This window comes from Delphinus delphis, chromosome 16 (assembly GCF_949987515.2).
Source record: "Delphinus delphis chromosome 16, mDelDel1.2, whole genome shotgun sequence".
Classification (NCBI taxonomy): domain Eukaryota; kingdom Metazoa; phylum Chordata; class Mammalia; order Artiodactyla; family Delphinidae; genus Delphinus; species Delphinus delphis.
The window spans coordinates 9,043,276-9,060,370 of record NC_082698.1 but is presented as its reverse complement, the minus strand read 5'-3'; the positions used below and the strand labels follow the sequence as shown (position 1 = coordinate 9,060,370).

The following is a 17,095-nucleotide window of genomic DNA, read 5'->3' as shown; positions in this document are numbered from 1 at the left end:
CCAAACCGGCCGGCGCGCGCATGCGGGTTTACAGTAGCTGGTGTCTCCCCACCCCGGCGAGAAGCTGCGGCTCTGGGGTTCGCAGCCGAACGAGGCGGAAGTCGTTCTGTTCCTTTACAGTCCCTCAGTCTGGCGGAAATTAAAGAGCTGTAAGAGAGGTTCCAGAGCTGGCCTGGCGTGTAGGTGGCCAGATGGAGACCGAGACTGTACACCCGCCACTGACCCGCCGCCCACCGCTGGCCTCTTCCTGGGATGCCGCGTGTGGAGCCCTGGCCCAGAGTCTCCATCTCACCCGGTCTGATCTCGGCGCCCGGGACGCCGACTGGGAGGAGCTGCTGGCGTCGCCTGCCACCGGGTGCGCCGGGCCGGCGGGGACTGGGGTTGTGCTCGGTGCCAGCCACGCTCCTGGGGGAGCCTGGAGGGGAGGCGGGGGCCGTGAGGGGAGAGGGTCTGGACCCGGAGCCGAGCCGGTGACGGGTCTGTGCGGGCGGCGAGGGCGAGGGGGCAGGTCCCGGGTGGCGGGAGGGTGGGGGCGGGCCCGCGGGAAAGAGGAGGCGACTCCGGCGTGAGCGTCGGGCGCAGGGGACGGGGGGCAGGTGACCTGAAGACTCGGCGTTTCACCCCCTTCCCCCTTGTGTCCGTCACGTCGGCTCCTGAGGCCCCCTGTGGGGATCAGAACCGCCTTTCTATCCCGAAACAAAAACCTCCTGTCGACCAAAATAGGCATTAAAAAAAAATCCAGATGTCGAAAATCTTCCTCAGCTTAGTTTTGAAAATGGAACACTTTGGTCCTTTATTCCATTCTGCACCCCGTCCCACCCCCACTTCTGAACTGTTTTTTAATTTACACTAGCTGCCCAGTACATATATTTCATTAACTGGACAGGCAATTCTAGGAAGTCGCTTAGAATGTATTACAGAAGTCAGGGGAAAAGAGTGGAGAGCCCACACCTCTAAAGCATCATTTCCTTGGGAATTCTGTATTGAGCATTTCGTCAGTGCTTTGCAAGGCGCTTGGTCTCCAAATGCAAATGTAAATGAATAGGATAACATGTCAACCCCTGTGGCCCATTAAGTGGTTTAATGACGGTGTTCAGAGAACTGTATAATATTCTTCCTTTTCTTTTCAGCCAGGATCTGGTGATTTTGAAAAGGAACGTGAACAGCCAAGATGAAAACCCCTGCTTCCTTTACCTGCGATGTGACCCTCCTGGAGGTGAAGAAATCGTTTCTATTGGCATTTTAAGTTCAGCAAGAAATATGGAAGTATACTCAGGAGAGGAGTACTGTGGAACCAGTAGGGGCAAGAATGTTTGTAATGTTCTGGATAACAGGTTTGTGACGTATGCGTGTGGAAGTGTTCTTCTGAAGTAGTGTTTTATTTTCTTGAGCTTTTGTGAAATTTATTGATTCTCTGACCTTGGTGCCAGATACTAGGGGAGAGAAGATAAAAACATACCAGCAGACATAAAAGTTTAGACCTTTAGGGATCTTAAAGACAGTCTAGATCAGCCTAGTTGTTTCTATAAACGTGGAAATTGAGAGCTAGTGGAAGAGAGAGTAGTTGGTAAAAGATCATAGCTAGTTAGTGGAAGACTGATCAGATGAAGTTCTGGTAAGTGTTTCTTATCTGTTTTCTTTAACTCACAGCGATCTGTTTTCCAAAAATTAAGTTGTCTATCAGTCTGGAACTTTGAACATTTTCCTGTAGGAAACTCTTTACACATAGTGCGTGACCCAACACTGTGCCATACCAGTATACTTATTTAACCTATTTTTATACTTCTTGAGTTTTTTTTCTGATTTCTTACAAAGATTCTGACCTAATCTCTCCTTAATATGAATCAAAATACGAAGTGTTTTATATACCGTGCATGTTGGACATAATGGGTACGTTATTGAGCTTTACAGTGTGCTCTGTGCTACGTAAGTATACATTTGATACCTAATTTCATTTTCTTATACAGCTAGTAAGTGGCAGATGTTGTCTTTGTAGCCAGTGCACTTCAGTAGGAACTCCCAGCTGTTTATGCCTCACCAGGAAATCTGAATCTCAGGATTTAAATATTGTCCTGGAAACCTTTATTTTAAAATGTAACTATGAAAAGTGATAGTGTGTGAAATTTTTTATAAGTTAATTCCTTTTTATTTTTAGTGAACATGAAAAGATTATTTTGTACAAAAAATATCTAAAATTGGAGTCTTCCACACATGCTTGTAAAATAAAGGTAAGTCATTCCTAAATGTCATTTAGTCATTCCTAAGCTAATTTAAAAACTACAGTTGTCTTCCTATTATATATACTTATTTTCTGTAGGTTTGGTAATGTAGTTAGTCCAACTTGGTCCCTGGTTTTAGTTCAGAAATACTCAGTAAACATGTAAAAAGAATTTCTTTTCTAAAAAATTGTCAACATTCTTCTGTTAAAACTTGACCATTTATTAGCTATGGTTGTAACCAAAAGTGGTGTCCAGCTGCTCGCCACTCAAAAACCAATAAAGAGGCACGGTTGGTGGACAAGAAAGTTTGCTTTGTTTTGGATGCCGGCAACAGCAGGGGTGGGGCGTTGAGGGTGCTGGACTCCTGTCTGAAGGCCGACTCCTCCCACTGACCATCATGGGGCAAGAGCTTTTATAGACAGAGGGAGGGGGCTGAATGCAGAAACAGCACAGCCACCTCTGACAGTCATCTTGAAATTGGTCATGTGGTGGCCTGACCAGCATCATCTTGATTGTTCTTCAGTTCCAGGGTTGGTTTATTCCCTTTTCCTTGAGGCCAGTTCTCGGGATTGTGGGAACTTCTGTCGTGGCTACAGTCTGGTCATCATGTAGTTAACTTCCTCCACCTAGTGAGGGTTCCAGTATCTATAAGACAGCTCGCAGGATGTGGCTCAGAATATGATCTATAGCCCTTGAGGAGGAACTAAAGGTCCTTGACTATGCTTAATGACTAAACTATTATTATTTGGTCTCCTTTGACTGTTTTCCTTTGTTTCTGCAGTTTCTCACTTGTCTGATTAAACTTATTCTTTGGCTAAAGTTTTTCCGCAGACCAAAGGCAGGCTGAGGACAAGGGGGGCAAGGACCATAGGGTCCTGCTCCATTTCCTAGTCATGTCATGTACTGTTGTTAGTACAGCAGTATAGTACTTTTGAGCCTTAAAAAACTGAGTTAAAAACATTTTTTATCTTTATATAAAACTTAGGTGCCAAGAAAACCACAAGCAGTTTTGGTCCCCAAATCTAGAAGGGTAGAACACAATCAGGGAGGATTCAGACATGGGTACCACAAAGTTAAAGGAGTTTGGATTGGTGTCTTCAGCCTGAAAAATATTATTAAGGTGAACTTTACTAAGGTCATCAGATCTAAGGAAATGGTACTGAGCTGGAAATCGAAAGCCCTATTTTTTTTTTAATTTTTATTGGAGTAGAGTTGATTTACAGTGTTGTGTTAGTTTCAGGTGTATAGCAAAGTGAATCAGTTATACATATACATATATCCACTCTTTTCTGCATAAGCCCTGACTGTTAAATGAGCGCTCTTGCTGACTAACACAATAACCTTGGGCAAGTTCCTTCACCTTTTTTGACCTACCTTATGGGTAATATTAGGGAACTGAAGAAAATTCTTGGATTGATTATTTTTAATTTCTCAAATTCTGTGCTGATTATTACTTACAGAAGAGCACACAACTGATTATCCCAAGATGTTGTTTTAGGTGTATATACTAATAGCTTCTAAAGTCATTTAAATAAGGCAATGCATTCATCCAACAAATACTGGAGTGCCTGTTGATGCCAGATACTGTACTTGGCATTCAGGAATTGGTAGTTATGAAATAAATTGGAATGAAGGCCTCACATCACAAATATTATAGTCAACATAATAGGTTGACTCAGTGTGCAAAATAGGTACTACATTTGCTAGTGAGAAGGGCTTGGGGGTTAAAAAGCAGAACAGGGATAATATGGAGGTTGGAATGTGGGTGTTTACATTTCATGAGGCATTTACTTATTTGTTGATGACAGTCACATCTTTGGTGCCACACTGAGTTTTTAGATCATGGGTCTGTGTTCGCCTGTGTCTTTGTGTGATATATGGGTTTGTTGTGTCTCTGAAGGTGAATGGTATTTGAAACTGTGCTGTGGAAGTGCCAGGGAGTGAAAGAGTGTTTCATTTAGGGAAATCCTTGGGTTTGTATGAAGGCTTCTTCTGGGCCAATAGTATACGTAAGTTAAAAGTAATAGTTACTGATGCATATGTTTGAGCACTTACTCAATGATATATACTGGAAATTTTAACACATAATCCTCATAACAACCATGTGAACTCATTTTACTCCTGACTCAAGTTTGGCATTTGCCCGTGGTCACGCAGGCAGAGCCATCACTGAACACAGGTCTCTCTGATTCTAAATGCTGTGTGTGTTCCACTTTGCTGCTTTGTTGTCCTACACCACACATGAAATGTCTTTTGGTCTAGAAGCATGGACAACGTGAAGAAGCATAAAACATTGGAAAAGCTACTGGGATAGAAGCCAGAAGAAACAAGCTCAGAGCTCAACTTTGCTAATTGGGTGTCTTTTGCAAGTTAAAAAAACCACCCTGAACTCCTCTTTTTATGTGTAAACTATTGAGCTCTCTTAGGTTGTATTGATATTCCCTACAGTTCTAAATTCTAAAATCCTGACTTATTTATATTTAGTATTTCACAAACACTTTGCATGTGACACTGGACAGTCTGATTTTGTATTAAATAATACTATAGCAAGTTTCAGTATGTTACGATCTCAGATTGGTATAGTTTATCTTTAATTCCCTAAACTAAGTAAAACATTATTTATACATAATCTTTTATTTAAAAAGGACTTTTTGCATTTATATTGTTTTCTTGAGTCTTTTTTTGGTCTATGACTGTTCTAGAGAAACCTTTAAAAGGTACTTGGAGTTAATTTTTAGATTCTTGAATGCTTCAGTCTTACTGCAGTATTAACAAGAAGTGACCTTAGATAATGATTGTTTTTATTATCATTATTAATTTTCCTGAACTTTTGTATTATAATAGCTGCTCTCCTTTGGTGAAAAGCAGTGTGTATTCATCAGTAAAGTTGTGGTACACGTGAGGCCACTTCCAGCAAATTCTTCAGCAGGCTCTCCTGCTCTAGGATCAAGAATAGACCTGGAGAGGGTCCAAACTATCACGGAGTCCATGGGGTCAAAGTTGTCATCTGGAGCTCAGCAACTGATGAATATGGTTATTTTCCAGCAACAGGTAAGTAGAAATGGATTTCTTTCCAGATACTGTTAAAATTCTTTAAATGATGTCTTCTTATAAGGACATGTAGAAACATAAATCTTTTTATTTCAACTTTTGTTATTGATTAAACTGTTAGCTTTACTAACTTTTCTAAAAATAACATGTAGACCTACTCTCTTGCAAAAAAATATTTCTACTACAGACTTCACAATTTTCCATGAATTCACTCATTTATTCATTCAGCAAGTATTTATTTAGCCCCTTCTTAGTGAATACCACAGTTTTGGTTACTTTAGAAGATTCAAAGATGAATTAGTCGATAACCTGTCGTTAAGGATCTCTGTAGTCTTGTTAGGGGAGTCAGGGCATCTAAGTGGGGAATGATGAGGAATGCTAGGAAAGGCTTATGAAGGGAAGTAGCGTATTATCTAGGCCTTTAAAGAGGAAGGGTGGGATTAGACAAGTAAACTTGGAGGGGTGCAACTTAAGAGGTAGAGAACAGTATGGATTAAATCTTCAGTGCTAGAGGAATAGGATGTAGCTAGGAAATGAATAGAAGTTCATTTCTCTGGAGTGAATAAGTGAGAGGGGAAGTTTCAGGTAGACTGGGGCTGGATCTTAGAGGATTTTGAATGATGTTATAGAGTTTGTGGGTGTTTTCTAGCTCTGTTTTAATAAATTTAATCCGCTATTATGTGTAAGATGAGTCAGTAGGAAAGATGCGTCAACAGAAAGTGAGGCTACGAGAAGGAAAGCAGCTCTGTTATTTCCATCATCCAGAGGACAGTTAATGAGAGTCTAAACTTGGAAGGAGTAACCTGATGCTGGATTGTGAGAGGCTACAGCAGTGGGGCCATTGGGACTTGACAACTAACTTAAGATGGGTTCTGTGGGAGAAAAACAGAATCAAACGTGAAACTGAAGTTTTGAAAATGGTGTTACCATAATATACATGGAACCCAAGGAGGGAAACGACTTGGGGGAAAGGAGTGTAATTTGGGAGTGTTGCGTTTTAGATGTGAATAACACATGCCCTGGGGTGATGATGTGAGGCTATGGAAACACAGGTGGGGCTGGTGGAGTGGAGGGAGGTTTGGGAGGAGCATGCCTAGTAGATGATGGGGAAGCGGGTGAGGGGAGAGACCGGAGCCAGGAAGGAAGACCCTGGGAGAGTAGATGCGTTTGCTAAGAATACGGGGAGAGGAAAAGGGAGCCAGAAGAGCAGGTCACGGCAGTGCTTAAGAGTCGCAAGAGATCTGATGTCAGGAGACCTGAATTCAAAGCTCTTAGTTCTGTTATTTGGCATCACTTCCTCTTTTTGAGGATAAATTTCTTCGTGTTTACAATCTAAACGATAATACTGGTAAGATCATAGGATGAAAGTTAAAACCAATAGTATGAGTTTAAAAGCTTACATAACTTTTGTGAGATTTGCCGATATTAATTTAGGACGAGGATCATTGGATCGGCAGGCAGACACAGGAGAGCAGGAGAGTTGCTCATGATCTTGCAAAGCATGGAAAGGAGAGCTGTGAAATGAACAGCGTCCGCACTCTCCTTGCTCTGGCACTAGCATCTCACCTCCATACCTCAGGAGGCTCCTAGCTGGTCCTCCTGCACCACGCTCCCTCTCCACAGTGCAGCCAGCATGGCCTCATCAGACTCGACGTCCCCTGTGTCAAGCCCCCTGACTGCTTCCCTTGACACTCAGAACTAATCCAGGTTCCTTACGCTCTCACCTGAGACCTGGGCCCTCGTTACCTCCTCAGCCTCATCTCCTGCTGCATCTCCTTAGATGCCTTGCTCTAGACATTCTGATGTGGGTATTCCACAAACATCCAGACGTGCTCCCACCTCAGGACCTTTGCCCTCTTAACCATTCTCTTTGGCCAGAATCCTCTCTTCCTGGTCTTAGCAAGTCTGCCTTTTTCTTGTTATTTCAACCTCATCTTAAACGTTCCATCTTGAATGACACCTTCCCTCACCACCCTGATTAAAATATTAGCCTTTTCCTCCACATCTGTATCATGTATTTTCATCAGCGCTTTCTTGCCTGTTTTTGTTTATGTGTTGTTCTGTGTATCTCATTAAGATATAAGCTTTGTGCAAAGATGACCTGTCTGTCTAGTTTATGGCTCCGAGTAAATTTTACATAATATATATGCCCTTTGGATTATCAACTAAATACTCCTTGGAGATCTTCAGGGGGTCAGTTTGAATAGTGATGAGATGGAAACCAGATTTTGAGGGATTAGATGGTAAATGGGTAGTTAGAATGTGGAGGTAGCCAGGGTAAAGTGGGTTGTTTCAAGAATGATAGAGATAAGGAACCTGCCGGTATCAGAATCCCTTGGAATGTTTATAAAGTACAGAATCCTGGCCCTCACCAGTGACCTGCAACACTGAGGTTGTGATCCAGGACTCACCTATCTTATAAAGGCAATGCCAGATGAGTCTTATGCATAGCATATTTTAAAAACAGATGTTTGAGGGGAAGGATCCAGTGGACATAGAGATTAAACATTTAAAAACAGAAGAAATTTTTTGTGTGTGGAAAATTTTGGAAACATTAGAGAGGGTTAATGAATTAAGTAAAATCAGTTCATGGACTGATTTTTATGTTTTAAAACCTTGACTTTGGAAAAGAAATGACGTGAATAGTAGTTTGTGGGGTTTTTTGCCCATGTTTTTAGGGTTTTTTGTTTCATTCCCAAAATAATACATTTTCTTTGCTATGAATTTCCGTCCATTCACAAGTACATAAGGTATGTTGTAAGACGGCTCTCCCAACTCTCATCCTATTCCCAAGCTTGGTGTGTGTCCTTGTCGCATTTTCTATCATATAGAAACACAAGTCCTCCAACCAACAGCACGTGTGTTGTAACCCCCCAACACACGTGCTAAATCATTATCTATGGGGACATTTGGGAAACCCCCTGGGGAAGAAAGAAGGTGATCCTGTTAAATCGTCTTTTAAACATGCTAATAAAAGTCTTCTTTCTCGTGGGGAGGCTATATTTATGAATGATTCTCACAGGATATACCTGGTTCTCTAGGATTGCTTTTGTCCACAAACAAGGAATCCATGGAATGTCTTCCTGGAAAGTGTCATATAAGCTCTGTAACTATCTGTTGAGTATAAAGTAGGGATGTTTCATGACCAGAACCTCTCCTTCTATGGAAGGGGTGTAAACCCACACTGTTTGGAACCTTCATATGTTAATTGGGGCAGGGCCTGTCCTGATGAGGAAAGAAAGGACCTGGGGAGCAGCTTTCTAGACTCCCTGCTTCACCTTTGCCTTGTGGTTCCTTGTTTCCTGGAAAGTTTCTTAAAGTGATTTCTTCTTTCCTTGTATTTGAAGTTCACATGTGCTGACTTTCATTTGTTTTTGCTTTAGCAATTTAGAATAATTGAGTAGGAATTCTGAGTCAAAGTGCCTGGCATAGTTGTCATTTAATGTTATCTGAGGGAAAGCTGTGCCCCATTTTCTCAAAGAAAATATATTCAGTTATTCAAGATTTTCACTGTTTACCTTTTTCATCTGAAAAGATAAAAACATCATTTTTTCTAGCTTCTTCAAGGTGATACTTTTTGGATTTTGTGATAATTAAAAAAGTTAAAGACAGACCTTTCAGAAATCCTACAAGATGTTCACAGATACTTATTTTTTTCAGAAATCTGAGGGTATGTGTGCAAATTTGTATTTATCTTGTTCACTGTCTTATTTCCAGTCCCTGAAACAGTACGTAACACAGAGTAGATTTCTGGTAAATATTTGTTGAATGAATGAGTTTGGGGCTGGCTTTATCCAAGAATCATTTTTTAGAATATTCAGAAAATATATGGACTGAGTGTTTTCAGCTAATCTTGTATAATATTTTTCTCAGTCTCTCTAACTAGATACTGAGCAACATTAAGTATGAGATGATATCCCCTATAAGAATCCCTAGTAGAGTTCTGTGTTTAGAAGTTAAGATGGAGGTGTATAACTTCACAGATAGGCTAGAGGTAGTTCTGCTTTTCTCTTGTGGAAAAATTGAAGAGCATAGCAAGAGCATGGCCCTGTGTAGGAGACAGTGTAACCTGCTCTCAAAGGTGAGCCAGAGTTTTCTCAGGAAATAATATAGCATAGCCGGTTGAGTTGAGGCCACAAAACATAATCATTACCCTCCAAATTATTAAGGCAGACTTAGCCAAAAGGTAGGTCGTTTTAGTCATTGAAAATGTCACAGAAGTACTCATATAACATCATACTTTAAATATGTAACTATCTGGTCTGTACTCCAATGAAAATAAATTGCATATTCTTAGGTTGAATCACCATATGTGACAGTGGGCAGATGATTTTTGTTTCCTGTGTATTTCTTTTTCTTTTAACATCTTTATTGGAGTATAATTGCTTTACAATGGTGTATTAGTTTCTGCTTTATAACAGTGTGAATCAGCTATACATATACATATATACCCATATCTCCTCCCTGTTTCGTCTCCCTCCCACCCTCCCTATCCCACCCATCTAGGTGGTCACAAAGCACCGAGCTGATCTCCCTGTGCCATCTGTTTACATTTGGTAGTATATATATGTCGATGCCACTCTCACTTCGTCCTAGCTTACCCTTCCCCCTCCCTGTGTCCTCAAGCTCATTCTCTACGTCTGCATCTTTATTCCTGTCCAAGGCAGATGATTTTTAATTCTATGAAAGTTATCAATTACTGTGACTGAATTGAGAGTACTAGATTTTATTACCGTAAATTAAGGAAACATTAAAATAAGCCCGTGCAATTTTACTAAGTATGCTTGTATTTGTTTGAATATTTTCCTTAGCAAAACTACTGAAATGATTAGAAGTCCTGACTCTGGAGTTCGGTGGCCTGGGTTCCAGTCCTGCTTCTGCCACTGACTAGTTGTGTTACCTTGGCCAAGTTAACTTTAGTCTTGGTTTCCTAACTTGATATTGGGACAGTAGCTATAGCCTACTCCATGTGAAAGTTCTGGGGATCAAATAAAAGTAGGCAGGTTGCCTGACTCTGAGTTACTCCAGAGGTTACCTGTCATTATCATTCATGTTAATAATAACATTTTCTTATTTACCTTGCTTAGAATTGTATTCCCATCGGACAGCAGCTTCAGTCAGTTTTGGGAAGCACTGGATTCAAGCACATGATCGGACTGCAATCATCATCTGCTTCAGGGGCCTTCGACAAGTCATCCCCCACATCTTTCCCTTCCAGGACTGGATTGACATCTGGAAACGTGGCTGAAGACTTAAAAGCTTACATTGATAAAAGTGCGCAGCCAGCTGGTGGAGGAAATATGACAAGCCTCCAAGAGCGTAAAATTGTGCCACAAAACCATTCTCTTCCTGAGAATGATCTTAAGAATGCAGTATCTTCTTTGCTACCAAAGAAAGCAAGCGACAGCTCACATATACCTAACTCTGAGTTGCTGCCTGTCCTGCAGAATCTGTGTAGTCAAGTGAACCATCTCCGTGTGGGACCCAACACCAAGTGGCAGGAAAGCATCACCAAGCCCGGCGAAGGCGTTGTTGGTGTTACGTGAGTGTCTAAGACAAGTGTGGTTTCGATTGGGGGCGGGAGGCGGGAGGCAGGTGGAGGAAAGCAGGTTTGTTTCAAAAACTACTGCCTGAAAATGTTTCCAGAGAGGATTGTAGGAGCTTGTACATGTCACCATTAACACACTATAGGAAGGAAATACTCAGCAGAGTAGGATGGATTGCTTTGAAAGAAGTGGGTCAAACTGGAGGCGCCGAGCACTTCTCAGGCATCTGATGGAAGGGGTACAAGCAGCAGATAGGGTCAGAGTAGAGAGTTGTCTGCATGAATGGAGAGGAGCTGTGGTGACCATGATATGTACATTTTTTGCCTGATTATATGAAGTGAGCCATTGTAACATTTCCTCTGTAGATCGTGTGTGACCTAGGCTAATTTCGGAGTCATCCAAACGTTTTTCAGCTCTGAATTATTTCTAGTGTACAGGCCCTTATCCCCTGATCTCATAATTCCAATTTTTTCCAGTCCTGCTTTGATTGAGGGGTGGCTAAGTGTTTAGTATGTTCCCCATCCTTTATATAGATGTAATGTGTCCAAATTTTGCGCTGGATTGGAATTCAGGACGCTAATCATAGTTCTAGCTTAACTATTTTACCTTAGTGTTTAAATCTTTTGGTTTAGACATTTTTCCCATGTAAAATGAGGGAGTTGTATTGGTTGAAACTTTCTTAATGTCTCCAGTAGCATTCAATTTGAGGAGTTGACGTTATTGAACAAGTGGTTCTTATTTGGGAAGGATAAGGAAAGATAACAATAGTCTTTAATTGTTTTTTTTTTGTTTTTTTGTTTTGGCCGTGCTGCATGGCATGCGGGATCTTAGTTCTTAGTCTCCCGACCAGGGATTGAACCCGTGCCCCTGCACTGGAAGCGCGGAGTCTTAACCACTGGACCACCAGGGACGTTCCAGTCTTTAGTTGTTGATAGTCTAATCAATGTTAACTTGTGATATAGCAAAACAAAGCAAACGAACAATAAAACCCAAAGGAAAGAACAAAAAACCTAAACAGATTTAAAAACTGCTCCTGTGTCCAGCTGAGGTGGAATGTCCCCATTTCTCTCAGATCCCCCTTTTTACCAATAAAAATCCCTGGACATAATCCAGCAAACATACAAAGACTGTAAAAGGTGGAAAGAAGTCAGATTGCTCAGGGACTGTGAGGCTTAGTGTTCCTTGGTTCCTAGTTACCTGCGAGTTTCTTTCATCATAGAGGGGTATAGGATTTTGTCAAATACTTTTCCTATGGCCATTCATATGATCATGAATTTTCTTCTGTAGTCTGTTCATATGGTGAATTACATTAATTTCAAAAACTGAACCTGCCTTGTATACCTAGAATAAATCCCACTTGGTTGTGGGCTGTAATTCTTTTTTACACAATGCTGGATCTGATCTGCTAATATTTTGTTGAGTATTCTTGCATCTGATTCATTAGAGATACTGGTCTGTATTTTTCTTGTACTGTCTTTGTCCGGTTTTCACGAGGGTGATACTGGCCTCATAAGATGAGTTCTACATCTTAGAAGAGATTGTGTAAAATCGGTGTTATCTCTTCTTAAGATGTTTGGTAGAAGTCTCTAAGGAAAGCAGCTGGGCCTGGTTATTTCTTTCCTGGAAACTGTTAAATTACCAATTCAATTTCTAACATAGTAAAGTTGTCAATTCTCCCTATTGATATGCAGGCTTAATATTATGCATATTGAAATCCCACCACAATATTTGGCAGACATAAGCAGGATCATTTTCAAAATTATATGAAAAACAAAAGAGGTAGAATAGCTAAAACAACTTTGAAAAAGAAGAATGAAGTGGGAGGACTCACTCTTCCCAGTGTCGAGTCTTATGTAGTTAGAGTATTCAAGATGATGTAGTGATGGCAGAGGGACAGACACATAGGTCAATGGAACATAATGGAGGGCTCAGAAATAGACCCACAAAAATATGCTCAACTGATTTTTGACAAAAGTGCAACAGCAATTCAATAAAGGAAGAATAGTCTTTTTAACCCACGGTGATGGAGCAATTGGTTATCCGAAGGGCAAAAAGTGAACCATGACCCAAACCTCATACCTTATACAAAAATTAACTCAAAATGGATCATAGACTTAAATGTAAAACATAAAGCTATAAAATTTTTCTAATAATACATAGGGGACAATCTTTGGAGACCTAAGACAAGACAAGACTTCTCAGATATGACACCAAAAGCAGGGTAATCAAAACTTTGATATATTAGATGCCATGAAAATGTAAAACTTTTGCTCTTCTCTGTTAAGAGGAATAAAATACAAATTACAGAGTGAGGGAAAATATTTGCAAATACATATCCAACAAATTGACTTATATCGAAAATATAGAAAGAACTCTCAAAACTCAACATTAAAAAAATCCAATTAGAACATGGGCAAAAGACATAAAGAGATATTATACCAGAGAGAATGTACAAAAAGCAAATAAGCACATGAATAGAAGTGCTGTTGACCTCATGGCTATTACACACATGAAACACACATGAAAACCACAAGAAACCACTACACAGAATGGCTAAAATAAAAAGTTTAGAAATGGTAACAAAACCAAATACCAATGAGGATGTGGAGAAACTGGATCTCTCGTACATTGCTCGTGGCGATTTAAAGTGGTACAGCCACTCTAAATTTAAAAATGATAACAAAACCAAATACCAATGAGGATGTGGAGAAACTGGATCTCTCGTACATTGCTCGTGGCGATTTGAAGTGGTATAGCCACTCTAAATTTAAAAATGGTAACAAAACCAAATACCAATGAGGCTGTGGAGAAACTGGAGCTCTCATACGTTGCTCGTGGCGATTTGCAGTGGTACAGCCACTCTAAATAAGTTTGGCAGTTTCTAATGGCTAAACATATAGTTACCATGTGACTCAGCAGTCATACTCCTGAGCATTTATCCCAGAGAAATGAAAACTTCTTTCCACATAAAAACCAGTACACAGTTCTTCATAGAAGCTTTATTTGTAAAAGCCAAAAACTACCAGTATGTCTTAAAATAGATGAGTGGTTAAATTAACCCTGGTATATCTATATCATGGGGTGCTATCAGCAATAAAAAGGAAGGACCTGTTGATACATGCAACACCTTGGTTGTCTATCAAAGGCATTATGCTGATTGACAAAAGAGAATCTCAAGAGGTCACATACTATATGATTCTGTTTGTGTAACATTCTCAAAATAATAGAGATGAAGACTGTATTAGTGATTACCAAGTGTTAAGGATAGAGGAGACTGGAGAGTGGATGTGACAATAAAAGGGTAGCAGGAGGGAGATCTTTGTAGTTAAGGAATAGTTCTGTCTCTTGATTGTGGTTTTTACAATCGAGACAGAACTTGATTCTGTCAAGAACGTGATGTTTACATGAATGTGTGTACATGTGATAAAATGTCATACACACACACTGTACTAACATCAAATTCCTGGTTTTAATATTATACCATAGTTAGGTAAGATGTAACGATTGGGACCATTGGGGAATTATAGTATCTTTACAACCCCTGTGAATCTATAATTATTTGAAAATAAAGAGAAAAATAAAAAGCTCCTCATATATTCTAGAGTAGTGGTTCTCAAACTTTTTGGTCTTTACCCTCTTAAAAATAATTGAGCATTCCAAAGAACTTTTATTTATGTAGGCTATATAAAAATATTTATTAGCTTAGAAATAACAATAAGCTCATTACCTAGTAACATAAACATTTTTATGAAAAAATACCATATTTTCTTTTTAAAAAGTTTAGTGAGAATTGTATAGTTTTATTTATTTATTTGGTTGCATTGGGTCTCTGTTGCTGTGCGCCAGCTTTCTCTAGTTGCGGTGAGTGGGGGCTCCTCTTCGTTGCGGTGCGCGAGCTTCTCACTGTGGTGACCTCTTGTTGCAGAGCATGGGCTCTAGGTGCGTGGGCTGCAGTAGTTGCAGCACGTGGGCTCGATAGTTGTGGCACGCGGGCCCTAGATCACGCAGGCTTCAGTAGTTGTGGCTCACAGGCTTAGTTGCTCCATGTCATGTGGGCTCTTCCCAGACCAGGGATTGAACCTCTGTCCCCTACATTGGCAGGCAGATTCTTAAACACTGCGCCACCAGGGAAGTTCGGTATTGTTTTAAATTTATGTAAAACTTTATTAGCTTTGGATTGTATTCTCATATGTTGCATTATAGCATGTATAAACATACATAGCTAGTATAAGACCACAGTAGAAATACTGAGAACAAATTGAGTTACCTCTGAAAAAAACATTTATCTGTACCGTAAACCTACTACCTTAAGGAATTCTAGGAAACAGAATATACAACCATACATGCTATTAGTTATCACAGTAAGGACATTATACATGGTATAGCCTCTGGATAATTCATTGTACGATTCATGTTCAAATAATATTATTATTATAAAAATACTTTTGACCTCATGGAACCCCTGGAAAAAGTCGTGGAGACCCCAGGGTTTTGTGGACCACACTCTGAAGTTCACTGTCCTTGTCCTTCCACTGCTTTAGTAAGGTTGTTTGGATGAAAAAAGAGAAAACTGTTTAAATTGTAGGGTTGCTTGGGGAAGCACTTGGAAGACAAACATGGAGACCTTAAAAAAAGTCAGTAAGATCGCTTTTGATTTGAGGCTCAAAACCAGAAAGACCCTTTCTATCTAAAGACCTGTTCTTTGAGGGTAGAAATTCTATCATCTTCATATTTATATTCTCATTTCAATTTATGCTTAAATGTTTAAAGAATTTAAGAAGTAAGAATCCTTTGGGCATTCAGGATTGTGGTTGCCTGTTGCATATGTATTTTAGAACCTGGAAATATGTTGTAAGGGGACAGAGTATAGTTGTGGAGACAAATTTTAGCAATGTGTGTTGGCTGCTTATTGTACTATAGTTTGGTTGTTTTTGTTATAATATTAGGGAAAATTGTTCTATTATTATTTTTTTAATTTATTTTTAGAATGGAAGAGCAATCCATTTGTTCCTACTTGGAAAAGATTCTTTCTAAAAATATGGAACTGATCGAAAAGAAACTTATGGACTACATTGATCAGCGAATATATAAACTCCAGGAGCACATAGATAATAAGATTGCTTTGTTAGTGGACTTGCTGCAAAGTCCCAACTCCCCACCCTCTGGCATGCCTCTAAGACATTATGACTCTGGAGAAAGACTTTCAAATGGAGAAAGATAGCACTGAACATGTTCAAAGTACTACAGATATTTATTATGTATTTATTACAAAGCCGAACCCCCCAAAAAAGTTTATGAAAAGCAGGTATTTAATGTCCTTTGAAATATTACCACTTACTTAACGTGACCTCACTGTTCATTTTTACTGCACTCGTGAATCCAGTACTGTACACTGAGTTAACATGATAGGATCATAAGTTATTTTTGTTTGCAATATTTTTCACTCTCAGTGAAATTTATGTATACTTCTGGATTAACTGTTTAAGATTTTAAGGATTTCTAAAGCAGTTCATTAGTTCGTATTGTATGTGTTTCATAGAAGTACATTTTTTATTTATACAAAGACTTTATAGTCTTAGGCGTCTGAAAAATAATGCTTAGAGTATTTGATAATTTTTCTTTTTCTAATCAATTGTTTTTGGAAAATTGGATACTTAAGACCTTTAATTCAAATCACTAGTTTACATTTTGTATTGTTTATCTCAGTTAATGAACAAGGTGCAGTGTTTGGCATGTGTAAAATGAGTTTACACTGAGGTTAATATTATTTGTTTCAGTACAGTATAGCAGTACATAGGGAAGTAAAAATCACAACTAGCCTATTCCCTGTTAGGAATATTATTTTAGATTTAATGTTTGATGTAAAATGAGAGAAGTCATCTTGTTTTATCTCAGTCAACCCAGAAAATATAAGGAACTATTTCCCTTTCTGAGATGATACACGTTCCTCTTTCCAGAACCTTCTTCTATATGTTTAAAGTGTGAAATTCTGAGGTTCTGCTTTGAAGGGTTAGGCATATGGATCAAGGAGATTGCAATTCTCTCAGGCAGACTTAATTTTTGGAAATTATAACTATTGTATATGTGTTGAAGGGTGATGTATTTGCATTTAAAAAATAAATGTATCCACTCTGGAAACTACTTGTCTAAGTAAATAGAGGTTTTTAATTTTCAACTAATCTTTGCTTAAAATGCTGTATTTTTATGAAAAAGGGTGTTTCACAATTGATATTTTGGTCAGTTCTTTAAAATGAGGGCTAATTTGTATACTCTTTGTTA

At 39.4% G+C, this 17,095-nt stretch overlaps 1 protein-coding gene across 1 annotated transcript; it reads left to right on the top strand.

The window, feature by feature from the left end:
* The first annotated feature begins 58 nt into the window (after positions 1-58).
* Positions 59-17,037, top strand: LOC132439556 (ATPase PAAT-like). The gene is made up of 6 exons (XM_060033908.1): positions 59-355; positions 1,131-1,334; positions 2,156-2,228; positions 5,064-5,270; positions 10,358-10,812; positions 15,803-17,037. Exons 1-6 carry the CDS (start codon positions 192-194, stop codon positions 16,035-16,037), a joined length of 1,338 nt encoding a protein of 445 aa, XP_059889891.1. The 5' UTR covers positions 59-191; the 3' UTR covers positions 16,038-17,037.
* The last annotated feature ends 58 nt before the right edge of the window (positions 17,038-17,095 follow it).

Bases quoted from the DNA above. Each gene is read 5' to 3' on its own strand.
- LOC132439556 (XM_060033908.1), top strand. From the start codon at position 192: ATGGAGACCGAGACTGTACACCCGCCACTGACCCGCCGCCCACCGCTG. The intron at 1,335-2,155 runs GTTTGTGACGTA...TTTTATTTTTAG, and splicing joins TGTAATGTTCTGGATAACAG to TGAACATGAAAAGATTATTT. The intron at 5,271-10,357 runs GTAAGTAGAAAT...TACCTTGCTTAG, and splicing joins TGGTTATTTTCCAGCAACAG to AATTGTATTCCCATCGGACA.